The sequence below is a fragment of the Periophthalmus magnuspinnatus genome, chromosome 3 (genome assembly GCF_009829125.3).
Source record: "Periophthalmus magnuspinnatus isolate fPerMag1 chromosome 3, fPerMag1.2.pri, whole genome shotgun sequence".
Taxonomy (NCBI): Eukaryota; Metazoa; Chordata; class Actinopteri; order Gobiiformes; family Gobiidae; genus Periophthalmus; species Periophthalmus magnuspinnatus.
Window position 1 is genome coordinate 14,634,227 of NC_047128.1, and position 24,378 is coordinate 14,658,604.

At 40.2% G+C, this 24,378-nt stretch overlaps 3 protein-coding genes across 3 annotated transcripts in view; all 3 read left to right on the forward strand.

Annotated features, from left to right (window-relative positions):
- The first annotated feature begins 205 nt into the window (after positions 1-205).
- On the forward strand, positions 206-4,756 carry LOC117391178 (guanylyl cyclase-activating protein 2-like). Its single transcript, XM_033988916.2, has 4 exons — positions 206-561; positions 1,034-1,183; positions 4,293-4,389; positions 4,635-4,756. Exons 1-4 carry the CDS (start codon positions 367-369, stop codon positions 4,754-4,756), a joined length of 564 nt encoding a protein of 187 aa, XP_033844807.1. The 5' UTR covers positions 206-366.
- Positions 4,757-8,922: 4,166 nt separating this feature from the next.
- On the forward strand, positions 8,923-14,674 carry LOC117393821 (guanylyl cyclase-activating protein 2-like). Its single transcript, XM_033991831.1, has 4 exons — positions 8,923-9,135; positions 11,060-11,209; positions 12,905-13,008; positions 14,548-14,674. The coding sequence occupies exons 1-4, from the start codon at positions 8,923-8,925 to the stop codon at positions 14,672-14,674; spliced, it is 594 nt and encodes a 197-aa protein (XP_033847722.1).
- A 3,206-nt stretch (positions 14,675-17,880) lies between these two features.
- Positions 17,881-24,378, forward strand: part of LOC117393822 (golgin subfamily B member 1-like) — a 44,107-nt gene continuing 37,609 nt past the window's right edge. Inside the window, exons 1-6 of the mRNA XM_055220986.1 lie at positions 17,881-18,026; positions 19,278-19,337; positions 21,719-21,868; positions 22,433-22,558; positions 23,066-23,173; positions 23,494-23,640. Coding sequence (XP_055076961.1) covers positions 19,293-19,337; positions 21,719-21,868; positions 22,433-22,558; positions 23,066-23,173; positions 23,494-23,640 — 576 coding nt within the window. The 5' untranslated portion in view covers positions 17,881-18,026; positions 19,278-19,292. The remainder of the gene's footprint in view (positions 18,027-19,277; positions 19,338-21,718; positions 21,869-22,432; positions 22,559-23,065; positions 23,174-23,493; positions 23,641-24,378) is intronic.

The window sequence follows — 24,378 nt, forward strand, 5'->3', positions numbered from 1 at the left end:
CTGGCCTCGGGGCCCTAAGCAGCTGCTTAGTCTGTTTATAGGCTGGGCTGGCCCTCGTGACGGAAAAAAGTTACACAGTGCACCTTTAACTGGATCGCTCTATTCCCGCTGGCTCTGCTCTCGCTGCGGATCATGAGCCAATGGATCGAAATGGGACAGTGTGAGGGCACCGGATTAGCCCGGATTAACGCGGCTTGACTTCGGTTTCCTCACCCACAAGCACCGAAGCTCTTTCACAGCTCTTCCACTGCGCGCTCACGGCACTTACACCTGCCCAAACCAGCCCAGAAACCACGGGAAACGTTTCACCAAAGCTCCGGTACGCATTGGAGCGAGGCACCGGGGGATTCACAAACAGACGCCGACATGGGGCAAAAGGAGAGCCGCAACGAGGAGATGGATTTGGCGCAAGTGCAGGAGCTATGCATTATTTTCATGAAGGAGTGTCCGAGCGGAGCGTTACATTTGCACGAGTTTAAGCGGATCTTTGGGGTCCAGAGTAGCAGCGAGGAGGAGTCCACCTACATAGAGACGGTTTTCCGCTCGTTTGATACAAATAAGGTAATTTCAATTTTTACGCACAGGTTTAAGAATGATGTGTCTCTCAGACGGAGCAGAGACAGTTTTCTATTATATAAGAAATCTCCAAAAGTCAAATCCACAAAAACATTTTTTTTCTATCAGTGAAAAGGTCCATTCTCCCGCTGTCTTTCTTCAGATAACACAACCACAACATCTGCAGAGTGACTGGAGACCTCTGACCTGCCCCCATCTCAGGAATATAGAAGGATGGGAGGGCATCTGATATACAGGGATACAGAAGGATGGGAGGGCATCTGACACACAGGGATACAGAAGGATGGGAGGGCATCTGACTCTCAGAGATTTAAGAGGATGGGAGGGCATCTGACTCAGAGAGATATAAGAGGATGGGAGGGCATCTGACTCACAGAGATATAAGAGGATGGGAGGGCATCTGACACACAGGGATACAGAAGGATGGGAGGGCATCTGACACAATATTTGTGTTCAGGATAACAGACTGGACTTCCTGGAGTACGTGGCGGCGCTACACCTGATCCTCAGAGGAAACCTGGAGGACCGTTTAAAATGGTCCTTTAAAATGTACGACAAAGACGGCAATGGCAAACTGGACCGCAGCGAGGTCAAGAACCTGATACGGGTAAGAAATACTACGACGACTACTACTACTGCTGCTACTGCTACTACAACTACTACTACTAATACTACTACTGCTGCTATTACTACTACAACTATTGCTGCTGCTCCTGCTACTGCCTCTACTTCTACTATTACTATTATTACATCTACTACTACTACTACTGATTCTATTACTCTACTGCTATTGCTACTACAAGAGTTACAACTGCTACTATTATTTTTAATGCTACCTCTACTACTGCTATTCATACTTCACTCCAAAAAAGATCTCCTAGGCCTTTCTGTGTGGAGTTTGCATGTTCTGCCTGTGTCTGGATGGGTTTCCTCTGGGCACTCTGGTTTTCCCCATCAACCCAAAACATGGTGAAATCCTCCAGCACAGGCAGTCCTGACCAAGACTAGCCCAAGATCTGGAGATGGGTCCCACTGCTCCTGACAGGTTTAACCCAGAAACTCTGTAAAATGGGTCAAATGCAGGTTTAACTCAGAGACATTGAAACATGGATCAAATGAGGGCACATTTCCTTACAGGGACAATAAAGTGTACCTTAGATTACCTTACTACTGCTACTATTTCTGCTGCTCCTACTGCGACTATGAATGCTACCACAGCTACAGTTACTTTTACTACTACTATTATTATTAATGTTCCTACCATTTCTACTCCTGCAGCCACTACTACTGCTAATAACTAATAATAAGTACTACTACTGCAAAAAGGTCTACAATAAGTGTTAGTATTGCAACTACTACAAATACTTTTTCTACTCTTATACGCATAACAGAGAGAATATAAGAAAGAGCCAGAGTACAGTTTGTAATTTGATTGTGTGTTAGAGGAATCACATTAAAATCGAAATTACAGTTTGAGTGGACACAATAAGCAAATCACAAAAGCACCATAATTTTCCTCCACAAATAACAAAATATCCTCTCTTATTCTGCATAAAAACTGCTCACCCTGAGTTTAAGGTGTTTGGACACTGCAGGTTTCATAAGGACATAATCTGCTTTGGCGGATTACAGATTATATATGGATGAGAGAAGATTATGAAGACAGGTGAGGAGCTATTCTTACCTAACCCCCATCTCTCTCTCTCTCTCTCTCTTTTTTCCGTTACTCTCTCTCTCTTCTCCCCCTCTCTCCGTCTCTATCTTCCTCTCTCACCCCCATCTCTCTCTCTCCCTCTCTCCCTCCTTCCCCCTTTCGCTCTCCTGCTCTTCCTTTCTCCACCCCCCCTCTCTCTCCCTCCTCTCTCTCACTCTTTCTCTCTATTTTTCTCCCTCCCCCATTCTCCCCCCTCTCTTTTCCTTCCTCTTTCCGCCTCTTGCTCCCCCTCTCTACATCTCTCTCTCTGACTCTTTCTCTCTATCTTGCTCCCTCCCCCTGTCCCCCCCTTTCCTTCTTCTTTCCCCCCTCTCACCATCTCTCTATCTTGCTCCCTCCCCCTGCCCCCCCTTTCCTTCCTCTTTCCCCCTCTCACCATCTCTCTCTCTTACTCTCTCTCTATCTTGCTCCCTCCCCCATTCCCCCTCTTTCTTCCTCTTTCCCCCTCTTGCTCCCCCTCTCTACATCTCTCTCTGACTCTTTCTCTCTATCTTGCTCCCTCCTCATTCTCCCCACTCTCTCTTCCTTTCTCTTTCCCCCTCTCGCTCCCCCGCTCTACATCTCTCTCTCTCTGACTCTTTCTCTCTATCTTGCTCCCTACCCCATCCTCCCTCTTTTCCTTCCTCTTTCCCCCTCTCGCTCCCCAGCTCTTCATCTCTCTCTGACTCTTTTTCTCTATCTTGCCCCCTCCCCCCGTCCCCCCATTTCCTTCCTCTTTCCCCCTCTCACCATCTCTCTCTCTATCTTGCTCCCTCCCCTGTCCCCCCTTTCCTTCCTCTTTCCCCCTCTTGCTCCCCCTCTCTACATCTCTCTCTCTGACTCTTTCTATCTTGCTCCCTTGCCCCATCCCCCCCTTTCCTTCCTCTTTCCCCCTCTCACCATCTCTCTCTCTTACTCTCTCTCTATCTTGCTCCCTCCCCCTGTTCCCCCTCTTTCTTCCTCTTTCCCCCTCTCACTCCCCCTCTCTACATCTCTCCCTGACTCTCCACCCTTCCCCCTCTTGCCCCCTCTCTCTTTCTACCTCTCCCACTCTTTCACTCTATCTTTCTTCCTCACTCCCTCTCCCCCTTTCACAACCCCCCTACCTCTCTCTCTCCCTCCTCTCTCCTCTCTCCCTCTCTCTCCACTACACCATTGAAATCACAGCTATTTAATGGAGAGGGAATGTCAAAAACATGATTCCATGGAAAGTTAAAGCCATACTTCGGGACATTCTCCATGCAGATAGATAGGTGAAAGACTATAGCCAAAGGAACAACATATCCATGGAAACAAGGAGAACAAGGCTATCCTCCAAGCCAAATAAGAGTCAGGTTTGTGTAGATGCAAGTCCACTCACAGTAAGGATACATGTTCTTCAATGCAATAAACACAACCAAAATGAAAAAAAATTGTTTTATTTTAGTTAAATTTATGCCTAAAAAGTTACACACTGTGGTTTAAAAAAAAATAAAGAAAGGAAAGACCTCATATATTTTTGTGACATTTTATTTTCAAACCTGTGTGTGTGTAGAAAAGTGGGATTCCTCCAGGTTTTGAGTGACCACAGGACACGCGGTTGTGTACCTGATTTGCTGCATGTATTTGAGCTAAATGGGTCTTGCCCCAGTACAGATATGTTGTATAAGCGGCTCTTGAGGTCAAATAAGTCCACTGTGTCCTGTCTGCATCTAATTATAAAGCCTTTTATTGTCAGAGAATAAGGATGTGCGCGTTAGCATGTTTGTTGTTAGCAATAAGATGTGAAAAATGCTTATAAACTCATCATGGTGAATAATTAAGATGCTCTGGATGCATAAGGTAAGTGAGGAGTAACTTTGGACCACTGCAAACTGTTTAAATGAACTACCGGTAGTTCTATTTTTCATGTTTTAAATCAGCTACATTAATGATAACTGTACAGGGATATAGGAGGATGGGAGGGCATCTGTATTGCATTAAATAAAAGTGGGATTTTGTTCATTTTTCCCGTATTTATTTATTTATTTATTTATTTTTTCAGGTAATCCAAAAAATCCGAGTCCACCGGAGCGACATGGACATGACCCCAACGCAAATCTGTGACAGAATATTTGAACTGGTGGATCAAAACCACGACGGTATGATTCTCTCTCCCCCCTCTTACCAGGAGGTTGTGGGTTAGACTCCTGATCTGTCTGAGTAGAGTGTTCATGTTCTCCCTGTGGCAGAGTGGTTATCCTGTCTCCTCCCTCTCACCAGGAGGTTGTGGATTAGACTCCTGATTTCTCTGAGTGGTGTGCCTATCTGCTCTGTGTTACTGTAGTTATCCTGCCCTTCTGTGACGAGGTTGTGGGTTGAATTTCCTCTCTGTCTGTTGTTCCAGGTCAGATCACATTGGCTGAATTCATGGAGGGGGCCCAAAAGGACGAGTGGGTTATGCAGCTTCTCAAACTGGATGTAAACGCTACAGGATGGGTCATACAGAACTGTGGAAAACTACCCTAAAAGTACCACAAATACAAGCACAAGTACACAGAAGTACTCTGTTTCTCTGCTTCATCTGAACTCTCGACTCAGCATTGGATTTTGTCTCATTTTTGGGCAGCCTTGGTGATTTCTGGGTTGATTTTTTTAAAGACTTTTTTTTTTAAATGCAGTAAATTATAATTTTTTGTGTGAAATATTCTCTGACGATAATGTAAATAATGAAGCACAAACAGGAGCAGTACAAGTGAAGCTGCTCTGAGATGGATCTAAAAATAGCTTAACACAACAATTCATGGTTTTAGCCATGGTCAGGTCCTGGTTTAGTCCTGGTCTGGTCCTGGTTTAGCCCTGGTCTGGTCCTAGTCTGGCCCTGGTTTAGTTCTAGTTTAGTCCTGGTTTAGTCCTAGTCTGCCCCTGGTCTGGTCCTGGTGTGGTTCTGGTTTAGTCTTCGTCCTGGTCTTGGTCTGGTCCTACTCTGGCCCTGGTTTAGGCTTAGTTTAGTCCTGGCTTCATCCAGATTTAGTCCTGGGTTAGCCCCTGTTCAGTCATGGTTCAGTCTTGGTTTAGTCCTGGTTCAGTCTTGATTCAGTCTTCGTTCAGTCCTAGTTTAGTCCCGATCTTGGTTAGACCTGGTTTATTTCTAGTTTAGATCTGGCTTAGACTAGCTTTCAAAAACAGAAAAGCTTTTTTTGTCATCATCGGTGAACAAAAATTCTTAAACTACAAACTGACAGCGTGTAATACCTCATTGGTCCAGCAGAGGCTTTAGTGGCTTCATCTGGACTGCCACATTCAGTCCGAGGAGGAGAAAGCTCTGGATTTCAAAAAACAACTACCTTCTTTTTTTTTTTTTTTTTTTTTTACCACAAACTTGCTTTAATACTATGGTGCAACATAAACCAAGGAATCACAATTGTAAATATAAAATAGTAAAACATGAAATAATATAACACGTCTGCGTAATACCTCAGTCATCCAGGGACGATCTATAGCCAAAAAACAACAACATTCAAATCTACCATATGGACAAAAGTTTTAGAGTGAAGACGTTCGCTGCTCTTCCCAGTGGCTTCTTCAGTTCAGGTCAGATTGCTGGTGGACACTGCCTTATATACGACAGTCCATCTTTGAACAGGAATGGGTGTCTTAGGCATAATTTATCTTCTATTTATAACTACATCCTTAGATCTAAATCAACACATAAAAAACTATAGTGCTAGGCAGTATGCTAATAGGAGTGAGAGCACCCATTATCAGCCTGAACGATGATGCAAAATATGACTCAGGTACAGTTCATGTAGCTCATTAAACCTAGCCAACAGACAGAAACTGTAAACAAATAGATGTGCTAGTTTCAGTGTGATTAGCTCCTCCTTTCAGATAGATATAAAGCAGTGTCCACCAGCAATCTGACCAGAACTGAAGAAGCAGCTTGGATAAGTGTTGAAATGTCTTCACTCAGAATTGATTTTTTTCTTTTGCTATGGATCATACCTGGACGACTGAGGGATTATGCAGACAATAGTAAAAGTCATGCATAAAATAAGTTGTTAGAATAGAAATTGAATGTAAAAATGTAAATAAGCAGTATGGACAACAGTACAAAAGTAACCGTTCATAGTAAATAGGTTCATTATGGTTCAAGACTGTTCAAAGAGACAGTAATTAGTGTTACTGTTACTGTCACTGTGTTAATACTTTGCAGCTGATGTCATCAACATTCTCTGGGCTTGTGATGCTGAATAGGAGCACTGCTCTGTCAGAAGCTCTGTTCCTCAAGTTAGACTTTAATCTGAGCTTTGTTTTAACACAATCTTACCAGAAAGAAGTGACTTAGTTGGAACTACAACAGGTGAGCTAACATTAGCCAACAGTTTTTCAGTTAGTCACTCTCACCTTTTTGTTGAAAATCAAAGTCCTAAACAGCGCCATGAACGCTCGGATTGATCACAGACTCCTGAAAATGTGTTGTTTAAATCAATTTTGTACTTTTTCTTGAGTTTTTAGACTGTCTTTGCTAATGTCTGCATTGTGTCACCATGGTAACTGCTGAACATTCCACCATAGAGATGCAAGTAGAACCCTCCCAATGTGAAGTCACTGTAAAGTATCAATAGACTGTCTTCATGAGTGTAACACCAGAGGGGTTCTTCAGTGTTCTTCTGCCTGAGGGGAGGGACTCAAATTGTCTATGTCCAGAGTGAAAAAGGTCAGCTGTGATCTGACCTGTTCATCCCTGAAATCTGGAGACATACAGGTCCTGGAGAGATGGTCACCTTCTCAGCAGAATGCACAATGGTCTGCTGCAGTCTGTTCCTGTGGCCCTGGTGTACCACAACATGATGGAGGAGATGAAGATGGACTCACTGATAGCCCTGTAGAACTGCACCATCATCTGGGTTGGAGCTCAGCTTTCCTCAACCGCCCCAGGAAGTACATCCTCTGCCGCGATATTTTGGTTAGATTTTTTCTCTGCCTCTGACTGTTCACTGTTCTGGAGTGTGTGGAGTACACTCATTCAAGATGCCAAATGTTAAATTAATATACCTCAATCCAACAGCCTAAGAAAGTAACATGTTTTCTGTCAAACCTACGTTGCCATTTTGTCTGTAATGAGTTTGTGTGCGTGTTTTGCCATTAAATTATTTTATGTAAGAATGTCTTGAATTTTCTGAGCTGAACGGATTACTAAAACATGCAGGAATCACTCAAACACAGGTCTGAGAGAGCTCATAATGAGGAAACACAAGCTCAAACATCCTTTTTCATATCCCCTGTCTGTCCCATATTTCAAATGCCAATATTAAGGGTAAAAAACAATATTTTTTGGAACTCTTTATTGTGTTGATTTATGTGCATACAATACACCAGAGGAGCAGAGAAGAGGGTCAGAGAAGCATAGAGAGGGTTAGATGGAAAAGAGGAGCAGAGGAGAGGGTTGAATGGAGAAGAGGTACAGAGGAAAGAGACAGAGGAGCAGAGGATGCAGAGGAGATGGATAGAGAAGCAGAGGATGAAGTGGAAAGCATCAAATTAAGTGGAGAAAGGGTCAGATGGAGCAGAGGATGGAGAGAAGAGGGTCAAATGGAGTAGAGGATGCAGAGGAGAGGGTCAGAGAAGCAGAGGATGCAGAGGAGAAGGCCAGAGGAGGGGCAGAGGAGAGGGGCAGAGGAGCAGAGGAGAGGGGCAGATGGAGCAGAGGAGAGGGGCAGACGGTGCAGTGGATGCTGAGGAGAGGGTCAGAGGAGCATAGGAGAGGGTCAGAGGGAGTAGAGGATACAGAGTAGAAGGTTGGAGGGGCAGAGAGAGGGTCAAATGGAGCAGAGGATGCAGAGGATGCAGAGGAGAGGGTCAAAGGAGCAAAGAGAGGGTCAGATGGAAAAGAGGAGCAGAGGAGAGGGTCGAATGGAGAAGAGGTACAGAGGAAAGAGACAGAGGAGCAGAGGATGCAGAGGAGATGGATAGAGAAGCAGAGGATGAAGTGGAAAGCATCAAATTAAGTGGAGAAAGGGTCAGATGGAGCAGAGGATGGAGAGAAGAGGGTCAAATGGAGTAGAGGATGCAGAGGAGAGGGTCAAAGGAGGAGCAGAGGAGAGGGTCAGAGGAGCAGAGGAGAGGGGCAGATGGAGTAGAGGATACAGAGTAGAAGGTTGGAGGGGCAGAGAGAGGGTCAAATGGAGCAGAGGATGAAGAGGAGAGGGTCAGAGAAGCAGAGGCGAGGCCACTTTGACCTGTGGGGTAATTATATCTTTGCACTGGTCCTTTCAGGTTAATGAACAAGGTCGAGACCACGACTCTCTGACGTCAGCGCGTTAATCCGCAGCTTGAGTCTTCACGACAGACACAATCTTTTATCACTTCACTTTAGCGCGGCTCATTGCGTCACATCCACGGGGCAAGCGTCCAATATAGGAACTTATTAGAATCTGTAAGGGAAATAAAAACACAGATTTGACAAAAAGAACCGGAATCGTTGTGCAGGATTTGAGCCAGATCACGAAAGCCAATTGGATTCATTAGAAAGCGAAAAATAGCGCGCACTGAGTCACTGAGGAGATGATGTCTGACAGGGAATACCCCGCGTTGCTCCAGGAAATCTAAACTTTATACTTATATTTGAGCGTTTTTAAAGTTTTTTGCGTAAGTCTTTTTTTATAGTTTTTTTTTTGTTCTTTTTTTTTGAGATGGGTCAGAACCAAGCGCACGGCGAGGAGGATCCGGACTCTGAAGTGGCTCTGCAGCACATCCAGGAGCTGTACCGAAAATTCGCCAATGAGTGCCCCAGTGGGAACCTGCACCTCCACGAATTCAAGAAGATATTTGGATTCAGCAAAAACTCCACCGAAGAAGAGTCCGCCTACATGGAGAACGTGTTCCGGAGCTTCGACACCAACGGGGTAAACAGCACTGGTGCAAAGTTACTAATTACAAAAACTCACGTTACTGTTGGCCTAACTGAGGAGATTTTTGGGCTGATTCAGTTTTATGAGTATAACTTTAAACCTGTACTTGCACTTGAGTAAAATTCTACTTTCTTAGGTGCCCATATTACTCTATGTTCTGAACTATGTTATAATGTTATTTCCTAGAGTTGTGTTTTGTTTCATTCACACACGTTTAACACACAAACCCTGCATATTTAGGCTGAGTTCTTCTCTCAAACAGAAAACACTTTGTTCCACCTTGTGATGTCATGTGGTAATACAGGAAGTGCTCCTCTGTGTTTTTAAACTCCATACAACTTCACTAGAATCATTTGGATGATTTCAGCCCTGGAATTGTCAATCTCTAAAGGTAAAAGGTAACGGTTAACTTGAAAACTACCACTTCATGACATCACAAAGTGAAACAGAGCATTTTGAGCTTTGCAGATGTAGACAGACTAATAATAAAGGATTACTCAAACACGTGTGAATAAAACAAAACACAACTCCATGTATGTTTTTGAGGTGGTAACGACACAATAGCATGGCTTAAAGCTCACAAGAGTCAGTTTTGTGTAATATAGGACCTTTAAATCATAGACGTCCCTGAGTAGTCTATTATACAGATCCCATTTGCCCTAATAGATGGATGTCTCTGTTCTGTACCATAAACACATAACAGCACTGCATCGTCTGCTCTGACTGGCCAGCCCAGAACTCTTACACGTTCTGATTGTTAAGGTTTTGTATAAAGCATGACAAAAAATGCCTCTAAAATTGGCATGACTTGTACCAACTACTCTGAGTAATATTTTGGAGTTCTGTCATCCTTTAATCGTTCGATTGATTGTTTTATTTAGATGACAAGGATTTATATGGGACAACAGCTGAAAGGAGAAGAGAGTGATTGAGCTGAAGATTTAGTATTGTTTGGTATTTATCTGTAAAAAGTCAGATTAAACTCATGATTCACAAGTTGAATCTGTCTTTATGTAAATACTTTGTTTCGTTCTTTTGCGTAAATAACTGTTTTTGAATTAACTCCCCCTGCAGGTGTAGTGTTGTGAGTGCAGTTTGGGTCAGATACACAGAGATACATTATAGTTTTGAGAGCTTTTGCCACGCCCCCTTTTTAATCGACTAATCGATCTGCAGGACATGTCTTTAGTCCAACAAGAATTTCTGTACTCAAGTAAAAGAAACTCTGAGTACACATCTGTTTTCATCATCAACATTTAGAATTGACGCTTCTTCTGTTGGATATTGTAACACGCCTAGTGATCTAAACCAGTACTCTGTAACTTTTCTAGAGAGAGAGGGTCAACCTTCTGCTTGTCTCCATGGAGATGTTAATGCTATTGCTTTGCCAGGCATGTTCCTCAGAATGGCATTAAATTTATATCTTCAGGGGGTTAAGCAGCTCACGGTAGAAGGCACCATCTTGAGTAAATAAAACATAGGTTTAATGTCATACTGTGGAACATTCCTGGCAAAGCAATAACATCTCGGTGCACATCTCCATGCACAGGGAAAATAAAATACAAGGGCTTCACCAACAATACTTTGCCAAATTGCCAATCCAGTACTGAACCCATATTAAACTAATAACAGTTGCAATTGCTTCTGAACCAGGACTAACCTAGAATTAAAACAGATTTCCACCAGTAAAGTTAATTATACTACACTAGATATTCAGAACAGTTAATATTTGTCTCTATTGTGCTCTCCTCCCCCCATTCTCTCTCCCCTCTCTGTCCCCCCTTCTTTTTCTCTCACCTTCTTTTCCTTCCTTCGCCCCTATCTCCTACCTCTCTTTCTCCTCTCTCTTATTCTCCCACCCTCATCTCTCCATCTCTTCCTTTCTCTCCCTTATTCTCTCTCTTTCCTCTTCTCTCAGGATGGACACATAGACTTCCTTGAGTACGTGGCTGCGGTGCATCTGATTCTTCGGGGGAAACTCAAAGACAAACTGGTGTGGTCCTTCAAAGTGTTCGACCGCGACGGCAACGGTTCCCTGGACCGAGCCGAGGTCGGCCTCATCATCAAGGTCAGACACAGAACTAGGGCTGTCAAAAGTAGCAAAAATCTGATACTGAAACTAGTATCAAAAGTAGATACTCATTTGAGCAAGTATCGATATTAAGTCACGTTCACAGGACAGAAATGAACCTTTCCTGAATATCTTTAGAATGATCTTGAGCTGTATAAGAACAAGTATAAGACACATAGACTAGTATACACCATGGAGCACTATGGAACCGACCTGGACGGAGGGATTACACAGATATAAGGCCACATGGGAATAGTAAAGACAGTACTGCCATTTAGTGTTGAAAATCACATTCTATTGTCTAAAGAAATACTGTTTTTTACAATCACCGTGGTAGTCCATTCCTTAGTGTCAAAATTTTCGTATCGTGACAACACTATACCGAATAGTGCTGGTTAAAGGAGCACTGTGGAACTTTTCTGGTAGAACGTTTCCATGGAGACATTATTGCTTTGCTGAATGTTCCATAATGTATCATTAAAGGTGCTGTACCTGATTTTTTTTTAACGGTTTGCAATGGATTATTCACCACAATGAGTTTATAAGCACTTTTCACAACTTTCAAAAACCAGAGCGGAGTTTACCGTGACAGTAAAGCTAACAACAATATAAAAATAAAAATTCTTTATAGTTACATGTAGACAGTACACTGCAGGCTTATTTTATTATATATATGTATATATACAGGCCAAGTTACAAGTCAGATCTGTGGAAAGGTTTTTCAAAGATTTCTTTGAGCATTAAGTCTCTCTGTAATTGAATAAATGCTAGAATAAGTTTAATGCCATATTGTGGAACATTCCAGGCATAGAAATAACATCTCAGTCATGACAACAATGTAACAGCCCCCCCACAAAAGTTACATAGTGTACCTTTAATCTATCTAATTACTGGGCCTATTGCATGAAATCACTGTAGATGTGATGATATGGTCAAAAACGATCATTGCAATTGTAGTTTTTTAGGGGAATTTATTTATTAATTAGAATATTGGGTATATAGTAATTAATAAAAGCTATAAAAAAAATAATTTTGTAAGTTTTTGTTTTTGCACTTGTATTTAATTTTACAGTGCATTCAGGTTTTCTGTGAGACTTGAACAACATTTATGATGGACTGCAAAATGATGGTGTAATATTATTGATAATATTGCCTGATAAAGAAAAATAGAGATTAAAGAGGAGATATTATCCAAAATTTGACCATGTAATGGCATTGTTCCCACATTGCAAGCATGCCTGAAGAGGTTTTAGATCCATGCACTTCAGTAATCTCCTTATCCTTCGAACTCTCCTTATGGTTAGCAGTGTACAAGGCTCCGCCCACAAGCCTATGTCACCCATGCTCCCACATGGCAATTCTCCATAAATATATAAAAACATGATACAAAACTGTACACAACAACTTCACAAATCTGATGTGATGTGCAGTAGTTTCATTACCAGGATGCACACTGATTGTGTTGTGATAGTGCTCTGAAAGGCGAGGGACTGAAGCAAGAGGTAACTCGGTGTCAAAAACAAAACTGAAACATGTTAATTCATTGTTTTTCAGTAACTGTAGTATTTTTTTTGTCAGTTTTATCCATGCCTAACATAAACCTGCCTCAAAATAGAGTAATATGTCAACAAAGAATAGAGTACTATGTGAACACAGTCTGGACACTCAAACGGCTTTACTTGTGTTTTTCAGATCATTGGAAATATAAAGCAGCCGCAGGAACCAAACAGCACCAGAAACGTGGATGAAATCGTGGAGAGAATCTTTGCTCTGATTGACAAGAACAATGACAGTGAGTCAAAGGGATTATTCAATCAGGCTTTATTTCAGACCTAAAACAGACAGAAGACAAATACAACAATAATAATAGTGTGTAGGTGAAGTGAAAGTTTTCAGACTGTAGAATGTGATGATGTCATACTCACAGATGGAGGCAAGACAGAGTTTTTCCTATTGATTACATTGTACTTTTCCATGAAATATCCAAAAGGTAAATGTACAAATGTTGAACCTGATTATTTCTGTTAGTCACTAGACCCAAGAACTCACTGCATTACAACACAAATCTTCAATTAAGCTATATTCACTTTATCTGCCCTCAGAGAGAGGGAGCGAGTCTAGAATAGTTCTGATTTTTTACAAATGAACTCTCCCTCCCAGTCAAACAAGACATTTTTCAACTTATAAGTGTTCCCTGCTTAGTCAAATTCACACAAAAAAAAAAAATAAAAAAAAAATCTTAAATATAATGATGTTAACTTTGTTTCTAACCTGTTGTACGTGCTTTAAGTACTGAAGGAGGAGGAGAGCGTTCAATCCTGGTACAGTGAGTCCTGAGCCTCGGGTCTGTAAACAATGCTCTTAAAATATCCTGGATGAGCCGCTTCTGCAGCTCGGCTCTGGGATGCCCACCATAATCTCCACCCCCATTCACTTACCAAAGGCTAAACCTGTGTGAAAGGAGTAGACTGACTGAGCTCAACCAAAAGGCCAAAAAATACTATTACTCCTGTTAGAGTACTAATTGATACTGAAACTTGTATTAAAACTAGATACTCATTTGAGCAGGTATCAATACTAAAAAAGTCACATTCACAGGACTGAAATGAACCTTTAGCTTTAGAATAATTTTGAGCTGTAGCAGATTAAGTATAAGACACACAGACTAGTATACACCCATGGACCACTATGGAACCGACCAGAGGGCCAGCTCCAACTGAACTACTGTTGCATAAAAAAAAAAAAATAGTACCAAGTTGTTTGCCACTATACTTTTTATTTCTTGGACTACTTTTACAATTGTAATTGATTCATAATTACAAAAACAAAATAATAATAATTTTATATATATATATATATATATATATATATATATATATATATATATATATATATATATATATATATATATATATATATATATATATTTACATATATATATATATTTACATATATATATATATTTACATGTTGTATTTGTGTCAGAAAGCAGAATGAGCACTTTGGATTGCCAGATCCTATGACTAAAACCAGTCTCAAACAAACCCGAACATGCTCTCTGTAATGATAGAATCTTGTTTCCTCATCAAAAACACATCAGGAGTTCTCACATTTTAAACACACAATCCCTGCATATTTAGAAAGTGAAAACACTCCACTGTGTGATGTCATATGGTAATACAGGAAGTGCTCCACTGTGTTTTTAAACTCCATACATTTTCACTAGAATCATTTACATAATCATGGTCTACTGAACTAAAGGTGAAATGTATCTGTTAACTTGAAGGGTAATTCCATAATGTGTTCATAATATGTTTGTGTTTTGTATCAGGCAGGATATCTCTGGAGGAGTTCATAGACGGTGCAGAGAAGGACCCTTGGGTGCTAAACCAGCTCAAGCTGAACATCGGCCCGTGTGAGTGGTTCATGGAACAGCAGGAGCGGAAGAACTCAACCAGTTGAACGCAGACTGCCTTTGACAAAATCACACATTTTTATTTACAAACAAATCTGCATTTTAAAGGTCCTATATTATGCAAAATTGTCTCTTTTGAGCTTTACGACTTGTTAGAATCCTGTTAACTCATAAAAACATACCTGGAGTTGTGTTTTGATTCATTCACACACATTTGCGTAATCCTTTATTATTAGTCTGTCTACATCTCCAAAGCTCAAAGCACTCTGTTCCAGCTTGTGATGTCATGTAGTGGTAGTTTTCAGTTTAAGAGCTCCTTTTACCTTTAGTTCAGTACAGATTGAAGATTCCAGAGCTGAAATTGTCCAAATGGTTTTAGTGAAAGTGAGTGGAGTTTAAAAACACAGTGGAGCACTTCCTGTATTACCACATGACATCACAAGGTGGAAAAGTGTTTTCAGATTGAGAAAGGAACTCAGGCTAAATATGCAGGGTTTCTGTATTAAACGTGTGAATGAAACAAAACACAACTCCAGGAAAATAATGTAATATGGGCCGTTTAAGCAAAACAAGTAGTGATATGTTCAAAAGGAAGGAGGAGTAAATATACTTACTCAGTCCTAGCCTTATTTAGAGGTGCACTATGTAACTTTTCTGGGGAAGGGTCTGCCACCTGCTTGTCTACGTGGAGATATTATTGCTTCACCTGGAATATTCTACAGTATGTCAGCAAACTCCTCTTCTATCTTCTAGACGAGGTAATCAACTGGCCAAGTTACCTGTAAATGAATAAATACCAGATAAATATTTAATTAAAAACTGTGGAACATTCTAGGCATTAACATCCATTGAGATAAGAAAGTGACAGATCCTCATCTAGAATATTTATACAAGTTACTTTAACTACTGCTGTTGTGGAAATCAATGGACTCCTCAGAAGCCTCTGTAAATGACATTCTGAATCTTTAGAGAGAGTGTATTCTGCAACATATATATATTTTTTCACCGGTCTACCATGTTATAACATTGTACCCTCATCAGAAACATGCCTGAAGGTTTTAAATGTTATCCATGCTCGTTTGAGTAATCTAGCGATCTCTCCTGGGCCCTGTTCAGTCCCTCTTTACAATGTTTTGCCCACAAGCCTACATCACCCATTGTCCCACATGGCAAGTCTCCATGAAAATTGTATGAAAGCATGAAACAAAACTGTACACTACAACTTAACAAACCTGATATGATGTGCAGTACTTTCAGACAGCTCCAAGCATCAAAAACAAAAGTGAATCTTATTAAACAGGATAATACGCTGTGTTTGGCAAATATAGCAGCATCGTGATCTAAATATGTTATATGTTAGCAGTTTATAACCCATAGAAGTAAAATAGCTCCTCTTTAATCTAGGGTAAAAGTAGATGATACAAATCTACTGATGAGTTACAATTTGTCAAAACTACAATAACACCTATTTGTAAAATGAGCCGCACATTTAAATGGCAAATATATATTTAGTGATACTGGGCATTGTTTTATGTGGCTTCCAGGTGTATGTGTGTGTGGAGGAAAAAAATGTATAAAAACATATTTATTTGATTTGCCTGATCATTTGTAGCTAGCTTAAACTCCTTTGGGTCATACGTAAAAACTGTGGCAACTGCTGCTTTGAGAAATCAAGCCTATCTTTGAGCTCTGTGCTGTAATGAAATGCTTAACAACTTTGATTTTTTTATTTTTATTTTGAATGTCTTGTTGTGGGTTTGCCCGTAACAACAAAACACAAACACCGAATACCTCCTGGGACTCTGTAAATAATCAGATGGAAGGAATCTGAATGTTGGATCAATAAATCGATAAAACAAGATGCTATCAGTGAGTGAGCAGATCACATTAATGTTTTACATTTAGGTAGAGTGACACTGAAGATTTTTACTATTAAGCATTCACAATGGAAGCACAGTTACAAAATCATAATAATAATTGCCCAATAGTAAACAAAATAAACCAAAAAGGGTTAATTCACTGTAGTAATAAGCCTACAAACATTGTTATGTGTATTTTTCCAAGGTTAATCAAACAGAAGACAAGGCAAGTGTATTTGTATAGCACAATTCGTACACAGTAATTCAGTGCTTTACAGAATAAAGACTTTAAAATCACACAACTCAAAACATAAATAATCACAAATAATCTTCATATAATTACCATTAAAACAGAAGAGTGTAGAATAAAAACTTTTCAGTCATATGCACAGAACTGTTTTGAGCCTGGATTTAAACATTGTCAAAGTAGAGGCCTGTCTCACATCTTCAGGAAGACTGTTTCAGGTTTTAGCTGCATAAAACTGAAATGCAGAGTGTCCTCAGAGTGTGAGATGCTTCATATGGCACTAACATGTCGGAGATGTACTTTGGTGCTGGGCCATGGAGAGACTTGAACACATGCTGAGCTGCTTTAAAGTCTATTCTCTGAGCCACAGGAGCCAGTGCAGAGACCTGACCACAGGACATATGTGCATTTATTTCCTAGTTCTAGTCAGGACCCGAGCAGCAGCGTTCTAGATGCACTGCAGCTGTGTTAACGCTTCTCTGGAGAAGTCAGTGAGCAGGACATTACAGTAGTCTAACCTACTGGAGACAAATGCACAGATAAGTCGCTCTAAGTCTGGCTTTGAGAGTATACACCTTCGATCTTTGCAATGTTTTTAAATGGTAAAAAGCTGCAGATGTTATTGATTTGATGTGGCTGTTAAAGTTCATGTTTGGGCCTATTATTACCCCTAGATTTCTAGCCTAATTTGAAGGTTTTAGAGAGAGAGACTGGAGGTGACTGCTAACGCCTTCTCTATGTTTCTGTGGGCCAAAGACTATGACTTCAGTCTTGTTTGAGTTTAAGCCAAATACTAAATAATATTTCAACGCACCAAAATAAATAAATAAATAAATAAATAAATAAATAAATAAATAAATAAATAAATAAATAAATAAATAAATAAATAAATAAATAAATAAATAAATGAATGAATGAATGAATGAATGAATGAATGAATGAATGAATGAATGAATGAATGAATGAATGAATGAATGAATGAATGAATGAATGAATGAATGAATGAATGAATGAATGAATGAATGAATGAATGAATGAATGAATGAATGAATGAACGAACGAACGAACGAACGAACGAACGGTTGTGTTAACCCATTTTTAAAGGTCTGAGCGCAGACTCTGTGGGTGAGTGCACGGGGCATGCGCAGACTCCGGTTTCTGTTGACAAATGTGTGTGGACCGATGCTAACCTGAAAATCTTAAAAAGTGCCCCTTTTCGCCCCAAAACTGGAATAAAATGTAAAGTGCGCGGGTCAAAATACTACGGAAACTGGACGGATCCCTTTAAACCCGGTAGGTATCAGTTTGAACTAAATGACACGCATGCATTTAATTCAACAGTTTTGAGTGGTCAATGAAAGGCTTCACTGTTAGCATGATGCAGGTTAGCTAAATAAAGTGACTTCTCTGGTTTAATTAGTATCGTTACAACACTTTACCTTCTTTACACGTTCTACTGCCTTTTATATGTTCCGTAATGTAATAAAATACTGTCATTTCTCCATTGATAAACGCTTGGATGGTGTTGCAAACCCAGCTAGCCTCTTTGGTTATGCTAATGTCAACATTGCGCCTACTCTTAGGCAATTTAACGATTATCCGACTGTATTTTTAATCCCGAGACACTGTAGAGTTACTTTTCCAAATATACAATCATTTTCTTTGGTCTAAGGCTTTGTTGGATTTGTTTTTAGTTACATTTTTTGGACGATATGAAGAGGTCCGAACCGAAGCTAGCAACATCCTGCTAAGTAATTGTACATTTTAGCATTGCATTAAGTCGTTTAAGCTCTATTTGAACATGTTTTGAGTCGTACATTCTCCATATTTGTCGAGTTTGTTGAGATCGCGTGAGAGAGGGATTATATCTGGAGTTTTGCATCGGAATGTGAGCAAACTACTAACACGCCTGTCACATCCTTATTTGAAAGCGATTCAGATTGGACCGAAAAGACCCCGAAGTCTCGTTTATCTCGTGTGTCTCGTGTGTTTCGAGTTTGTGGATGTCGTGGATTGGACACATATTGTCCTCGTGTCCCTTAGGCCCTGTGGCGCCGCTGATGAACCTGTCTTCCGGGTAGTGAAGTTAACGTGACTCACCTGACGTTCTGGTTTAAGATTACCTGTTTGACAGTAGCGCATTGTTAATGTGGTGTGGGCCTTTTGTGCATTGAGCCCAAACGCAAAGTCAGATTGGTCAGTTTTATTATTAGTAGTAATGGAGCAAAATTGTACCAATTGCTGCTGCTGGTGCTGCTACTAGTACTACTACTACTACTACTGCTATAAATTACAACAACATATTGCTATAATCTACTACTACTGCTGCTGCTGCTTCTAAAATAAATAAATATAAACTTTATTCATTGTGTGTCTGCTATACCTAACCATCTCCTCTGCATCCTGTGCCCCATCTAATCCTGTCCTCTGCCTCTCATTTATATTCTTGTACTAATTGTAAATTTGACCCCCCAAAAAGTCTACTACGAACTGTCTAAACACCGTTAATTGGTTTATAGCAATGATGTATTCCTGTTGTTCTAGTTCTGAGTCGGAGCCATGTTGAAGTGGCTCGCTGGAGATGAAGGGGCGCCCGGGTCTGCGGTGAGTCTGTGGTCATGTGATACTCTCACTTTAAAATGTTTAGGGTTGCATCGATCCGATACTGGTTTCAGATATCAATGCCGATACTGAAAACATTTCTGGAACAGATATTCGCTTCCAAATATTGGTCCAGCCAATGTCTTGGTTGAACATATACATGTATATTTCCTGACAGTTGGCCCAGAAAGTCTCATAATGTTGAAATTTTATTTAATACAAAGCTGTTGCTTGAGTGATGCATAACAGCCACATAACACATTGGGATCAGTTTTGTTTTATTTTAACGGAAATAAATGTCATTTTCAAGCTCGGCACTGATATCATTAGATATCAGCATCAGCCAATACTTGAAGTATTGAAATTGCTATCAGAACTGAAAAAGCAGTCCCTAAAATTGTTAATGGCAGATTTGTACTTTTTAAATGTTTTTTTTTTTTTTTACACATTTATTGTGTGTGTGATGTAAATGTGTATGACTAGGGCTGTTGGTCTTAGATTCCACCGACTGATTAATCGACTAATCAACCAAAATGTGTATTAGTCAACTAATGATTTTATTTAGATGAAGGTTTTATATGAGACAAGAGCAGAAAGGAGAAGAGTGAGAGAGCTGAAGATTTTTTATTTTTGGTATTTATTTGTTAAAAAGTCAGATTAAAGTCAATATTTATATATATATATATATATATATATAAACACACACACATATATACACACATACACACACACACACACTGTTATATAAATACGTTGTTTCCTAGTAGTTTTTGCATGAACTCCCTCTGCAGTTGTAGTCTTGTGAGGGCAGTTTGGGTCACATACATGGAGATACAGAATAGTTTTGAGAGCTTTTGCCCTTTTCAGAGTGCTGACCAGGCTGCCTCTGTGTGTCCTGAGGCAGCTCTGTGAAAGAGGGATTCATTTCATTCTCTGCAGTGAAAACATGCAGCTCAGACTGTTTCCGCTATCACATCCTCAACAAGACAATCCTGAACAAGCCAATCTCACAAACACCTGTATCATAACAAAAAGTCATTCTGTTTGATTTACATTGGGGGTATTCCAAAGTGGCTTAACAAATCCAGGCTTACGCCTCAATCAGACTGTACCCGGTCCAGCTGTTATTCCTGTGTCGGACCGCTTTAGTTGCGGTGTGACATAGCTAATGAGAACTGAAGGCTCTGCTGTGCTGGTCACCCCCTTTGAAGCTGCATGCACGAGACCATGTGTTCACATGATAACTATTTATTTATTAAGGAAAAGGGCCCGCGGTTGTCTCCAGTGTCCTGAAAAAATTGAATCCAAAGGCATTAATGCAAAGTTCCTCTGGTATTTTTTTTTACCATATGGAATACTTGTGGCCAGTGGACCGGAGCTGCACCATGTGCACTTTGAGCCCAAGGATATCCTGAAATTCTGAGCTGAAACTATCTCCATCTCCAGTTTAAAGGGACAATATTATACTATTTGATGTTATAATGTTTCCTCATCACAAACATACCTAGTGATTAGTGTTTTATTTAATTCACACATTTAACTGACAAACTCTGCTTATTTACACCACCTTGTGATGTCATGTGGTAATACAGGTGCTCCACTGTGTTTTTAAACTCCATACACCTTCACTAGAATCATTTGAGTAGTTTCAGCCCTGGAATTGCCAATCTCTACTGAACTAAAGGTAAAAGGTAGCTGTTATTTTGAAAACTGCCACTATATTACATCACATGGTGGAACAGGGGATTTTTTGCTTTGGAGATATAGATTAATAATAACATGTCACCCAAACATGTGTGAATGAAACAAAACACCACTCCGGGTATATTTTGAACATTAAAGCTCACATAGTCAGATTTGTGTAATACAGGACCTTTAAGCCTCAAGTCATTCCATGACAGACATAAGCACACATGCTGACACTTTTGATTAAACACTTTCTTTAGACCTTCTTGGAGACGAAGCTTGACAGTTAGCCTAGTCCCGACCAGGTTTATACCCGAATGCTTGTTACTACGACAACTCAGCGCCAACTCTGGTTAGTCACTTTGGTGGAACGGAGCTGAGGATTTGATGAACCTGGATTTCCCAAATAAGCCAGTGTTTGGCTTACGATTGCTTCATGGAAGCTATAGTACAGTGAATATCATATATAATGGGATGGAAGACTTTGGAGGAAGAAAGTGGATTATTTTTTTGTGTTAATTGGCACTGCTTAACACTTACCTTTTTTACCACATTTGAGAGAAGACTGAAATCTGAACTCCAAAACTATGTTTGTAGTGATCTAAACTACAGGGATAGCAACTTTTACGCTATAGTTTTCCTTCATGGTGACAATAGTGTCCAATAGTATCTGTTGTACCCCCCCCCCCCCCCTCCAGGGCCCCCCTCCTCCAGGCTCTCCTTCGGGTGCTGTTGTTGTGGATGAGATGTCGGAGCGCCTGACTCAAACTGAGCAGCTGGTCTCTCAGTTAAAGGACCTGATCCGAGAGAAGGACGCCGCGCTCAGGGCCAAAGATGAACAACTCAAGGTACACTTTAAAGTCTCACTACAGAACCTTTCTCATCTCCTTGGAGAGAAGCATTTGTCATCACCAAGGAAAGTTACAGGTCAGATCTGTGGAAAGGCTGAGTGTAGCCTGCGCTTTTACATTTTAAAAAGGTTCTACAGTCATGACTGAACTTGGGTTGTCAATGCTTTAACCTGCAAATAAAGACACATACAAGTTTTTCTCATTCTCAGTTTATGGACAGGCCATGCTTCATCTGAAAGCTCCAGAATTCACTCACTGAGCTAAAGAGGCTGTACTAACACCAATTTGATGATTGGCTGCAGGTACTGGGATTTAGATAGTGACCATTCAGATCAGAGAAAATTTCAGCATTGAAACTAGCAATCTAAATGTAGAATTAATTTGAGGCTCATTCTGCTTTGTGATTGGATAATCGTCTTGAACTAAAACACCAGATTATAACTTTAAACTTGTAGTGTATACTGTAAACCTGTAGTTCATTTATAAATCTTGGTACAATACATTTATATTTATTACAAATGTAGATGTACTTTAATAAAGTATATATTCTGTCTGTATCAGGCAGAGAAAGAGGCTTGTGAGGCCAAACTGTCAAAGCTCCGCCTCCAGAACAAAGCCAAAGTCACATCTCTGAGCTCACAGCTGGAGGAGCTCAAGAAGCACCACGGAGCACCCTCGCCAAAAAAGGTACTGTTTGCTATACACACACTCACCGCAAGAAGGTACTGTCTGTTATGCACACACAAGAAGGCACTGGTACACCGACTTATAGCCAGATGTGGGTAGTTACTTGAGTAAACCCTTTAAAAAAATTGTACTTCACAGTAGTTAGCAGCATACTTTTACTTGAGGAATATTTTGACTGAAGGAACTGTACTCTTACTTGAAGTTGTAGTTCCTCTTCCCACTGTAAATCTACACATGACTTGAGACAATATGCAATGATTTGAACATTTGTTTCTTGCAGCTCCATCAGATATGATTTATTTTGTCTCATTTTTGTATCTGTCTGAAAATACCAGATTTTGTGCATAATTTAAAGCTTTGTCTGTCACATTAAATTCAGATTAAATTAATAAGTCGAGGTTACGTCCTGACAGTTACTCTTTAAGTTAGTCTTACTTGGATAATAATTTTCCCAAATACTTTTTTACTCTTATCTGAGTAATTTCTTGGATTTCTTTTAACGCTCAGGGTGAGAACGGAGACCAGGCAGCTCGAGGGAAAGTGGTGCTGCTGAAGAAGAAGGTGGAGGAGCTGGAGCAGACGCTGAGCCAGAGAGACCAGGAACTCAAAGTAAAGGTGAGAGAAAACTAGAGTTGCACTGTTGACATATACGCAGAGACCCTGGAGATTAATGCCTTTAAGTGTTTGTACCTTTGTATTAAACGACATTTGTTCAATCTGAAGCATTGTTATTGCCAAAAATCCACTCACACCCTCATTCTTACAGTGAGTGGGGTTGCCTCTCCATGCATCTGACTTGTAAGCTCACAAGAGTCAATTGTGTGTAATATAGGACCTTTAGAAGTTTAGTATTTGTTAGATCACTATGAGGTTAATACAGTAACATTTGGATCTTGTTTTGTGTTTTGGTAAATCTTTCACTTTTGTTTTTACAGAGGGAGGAGTTGGAGTCTTGGTTTCGGCGTGGGGAGGAGATAGATCAGATGCTAATGGAGAAGGACAAGAAGTTAGCTGAAAAAGAGGCTTACATCGTGCACCTGCAGACAGCGATGGGAGGAGAACAACCTACAGTGCCACCTAAGGTAAAGGGTCCTGAACAATGAGCTAGAGGTACTGAGGTACTCCTGACCAGGACTCTAAACCACCACTAGTTCACACCAGTCCTACCATAGGCCTCCACATGACATAGGATTTGACTGCAGATGCGATGATTAATCGAGACTTCTTGAGCATTAAAATAACCCTAATCATATTGTTGTAATAAATGGAATATACAGAATCTAAAACAAGCAAAAAGACTTTATATACTTTATAAAACTACTACAGTAAATCGAGCTGTGTGGCAACTCTGAGTGACACTACAGACATCTTAAAGCAGACATACTGTGCTTGTTTCTGCTCTATAGTTATAATCTATGATCATTATGTTATAATATGGACATTTAAATCACAACATTGATCTAAAACGACTTAATAAAAGTAACAAGTCCGCTGACTTATATGTTAGAAAACTGCAGTGCCCAATGGAAGCTGACTTCGCCATAAAGGTCATTACAACAAAGTATGCTGCCGAACCCTCCTATAGATGGCTGCACATCACACTAGCGAGTACATTTTTTTTTTTTCATTTGTACCAAAATTACTACGCGATGCTGACGAATCCTGCGTGTGACAGAGATTAAGAAAATAAAAATGCAGAACAAAGTAAGCACAGAGTGAGTTTGTAACAGTGAAAATGGGAGTAGATTGGCAAAGTGGCGTCTTGAAATTAAGCAATAAAAAATAGCTAAAATGTGCATGAATTACTCTAAATACAACTT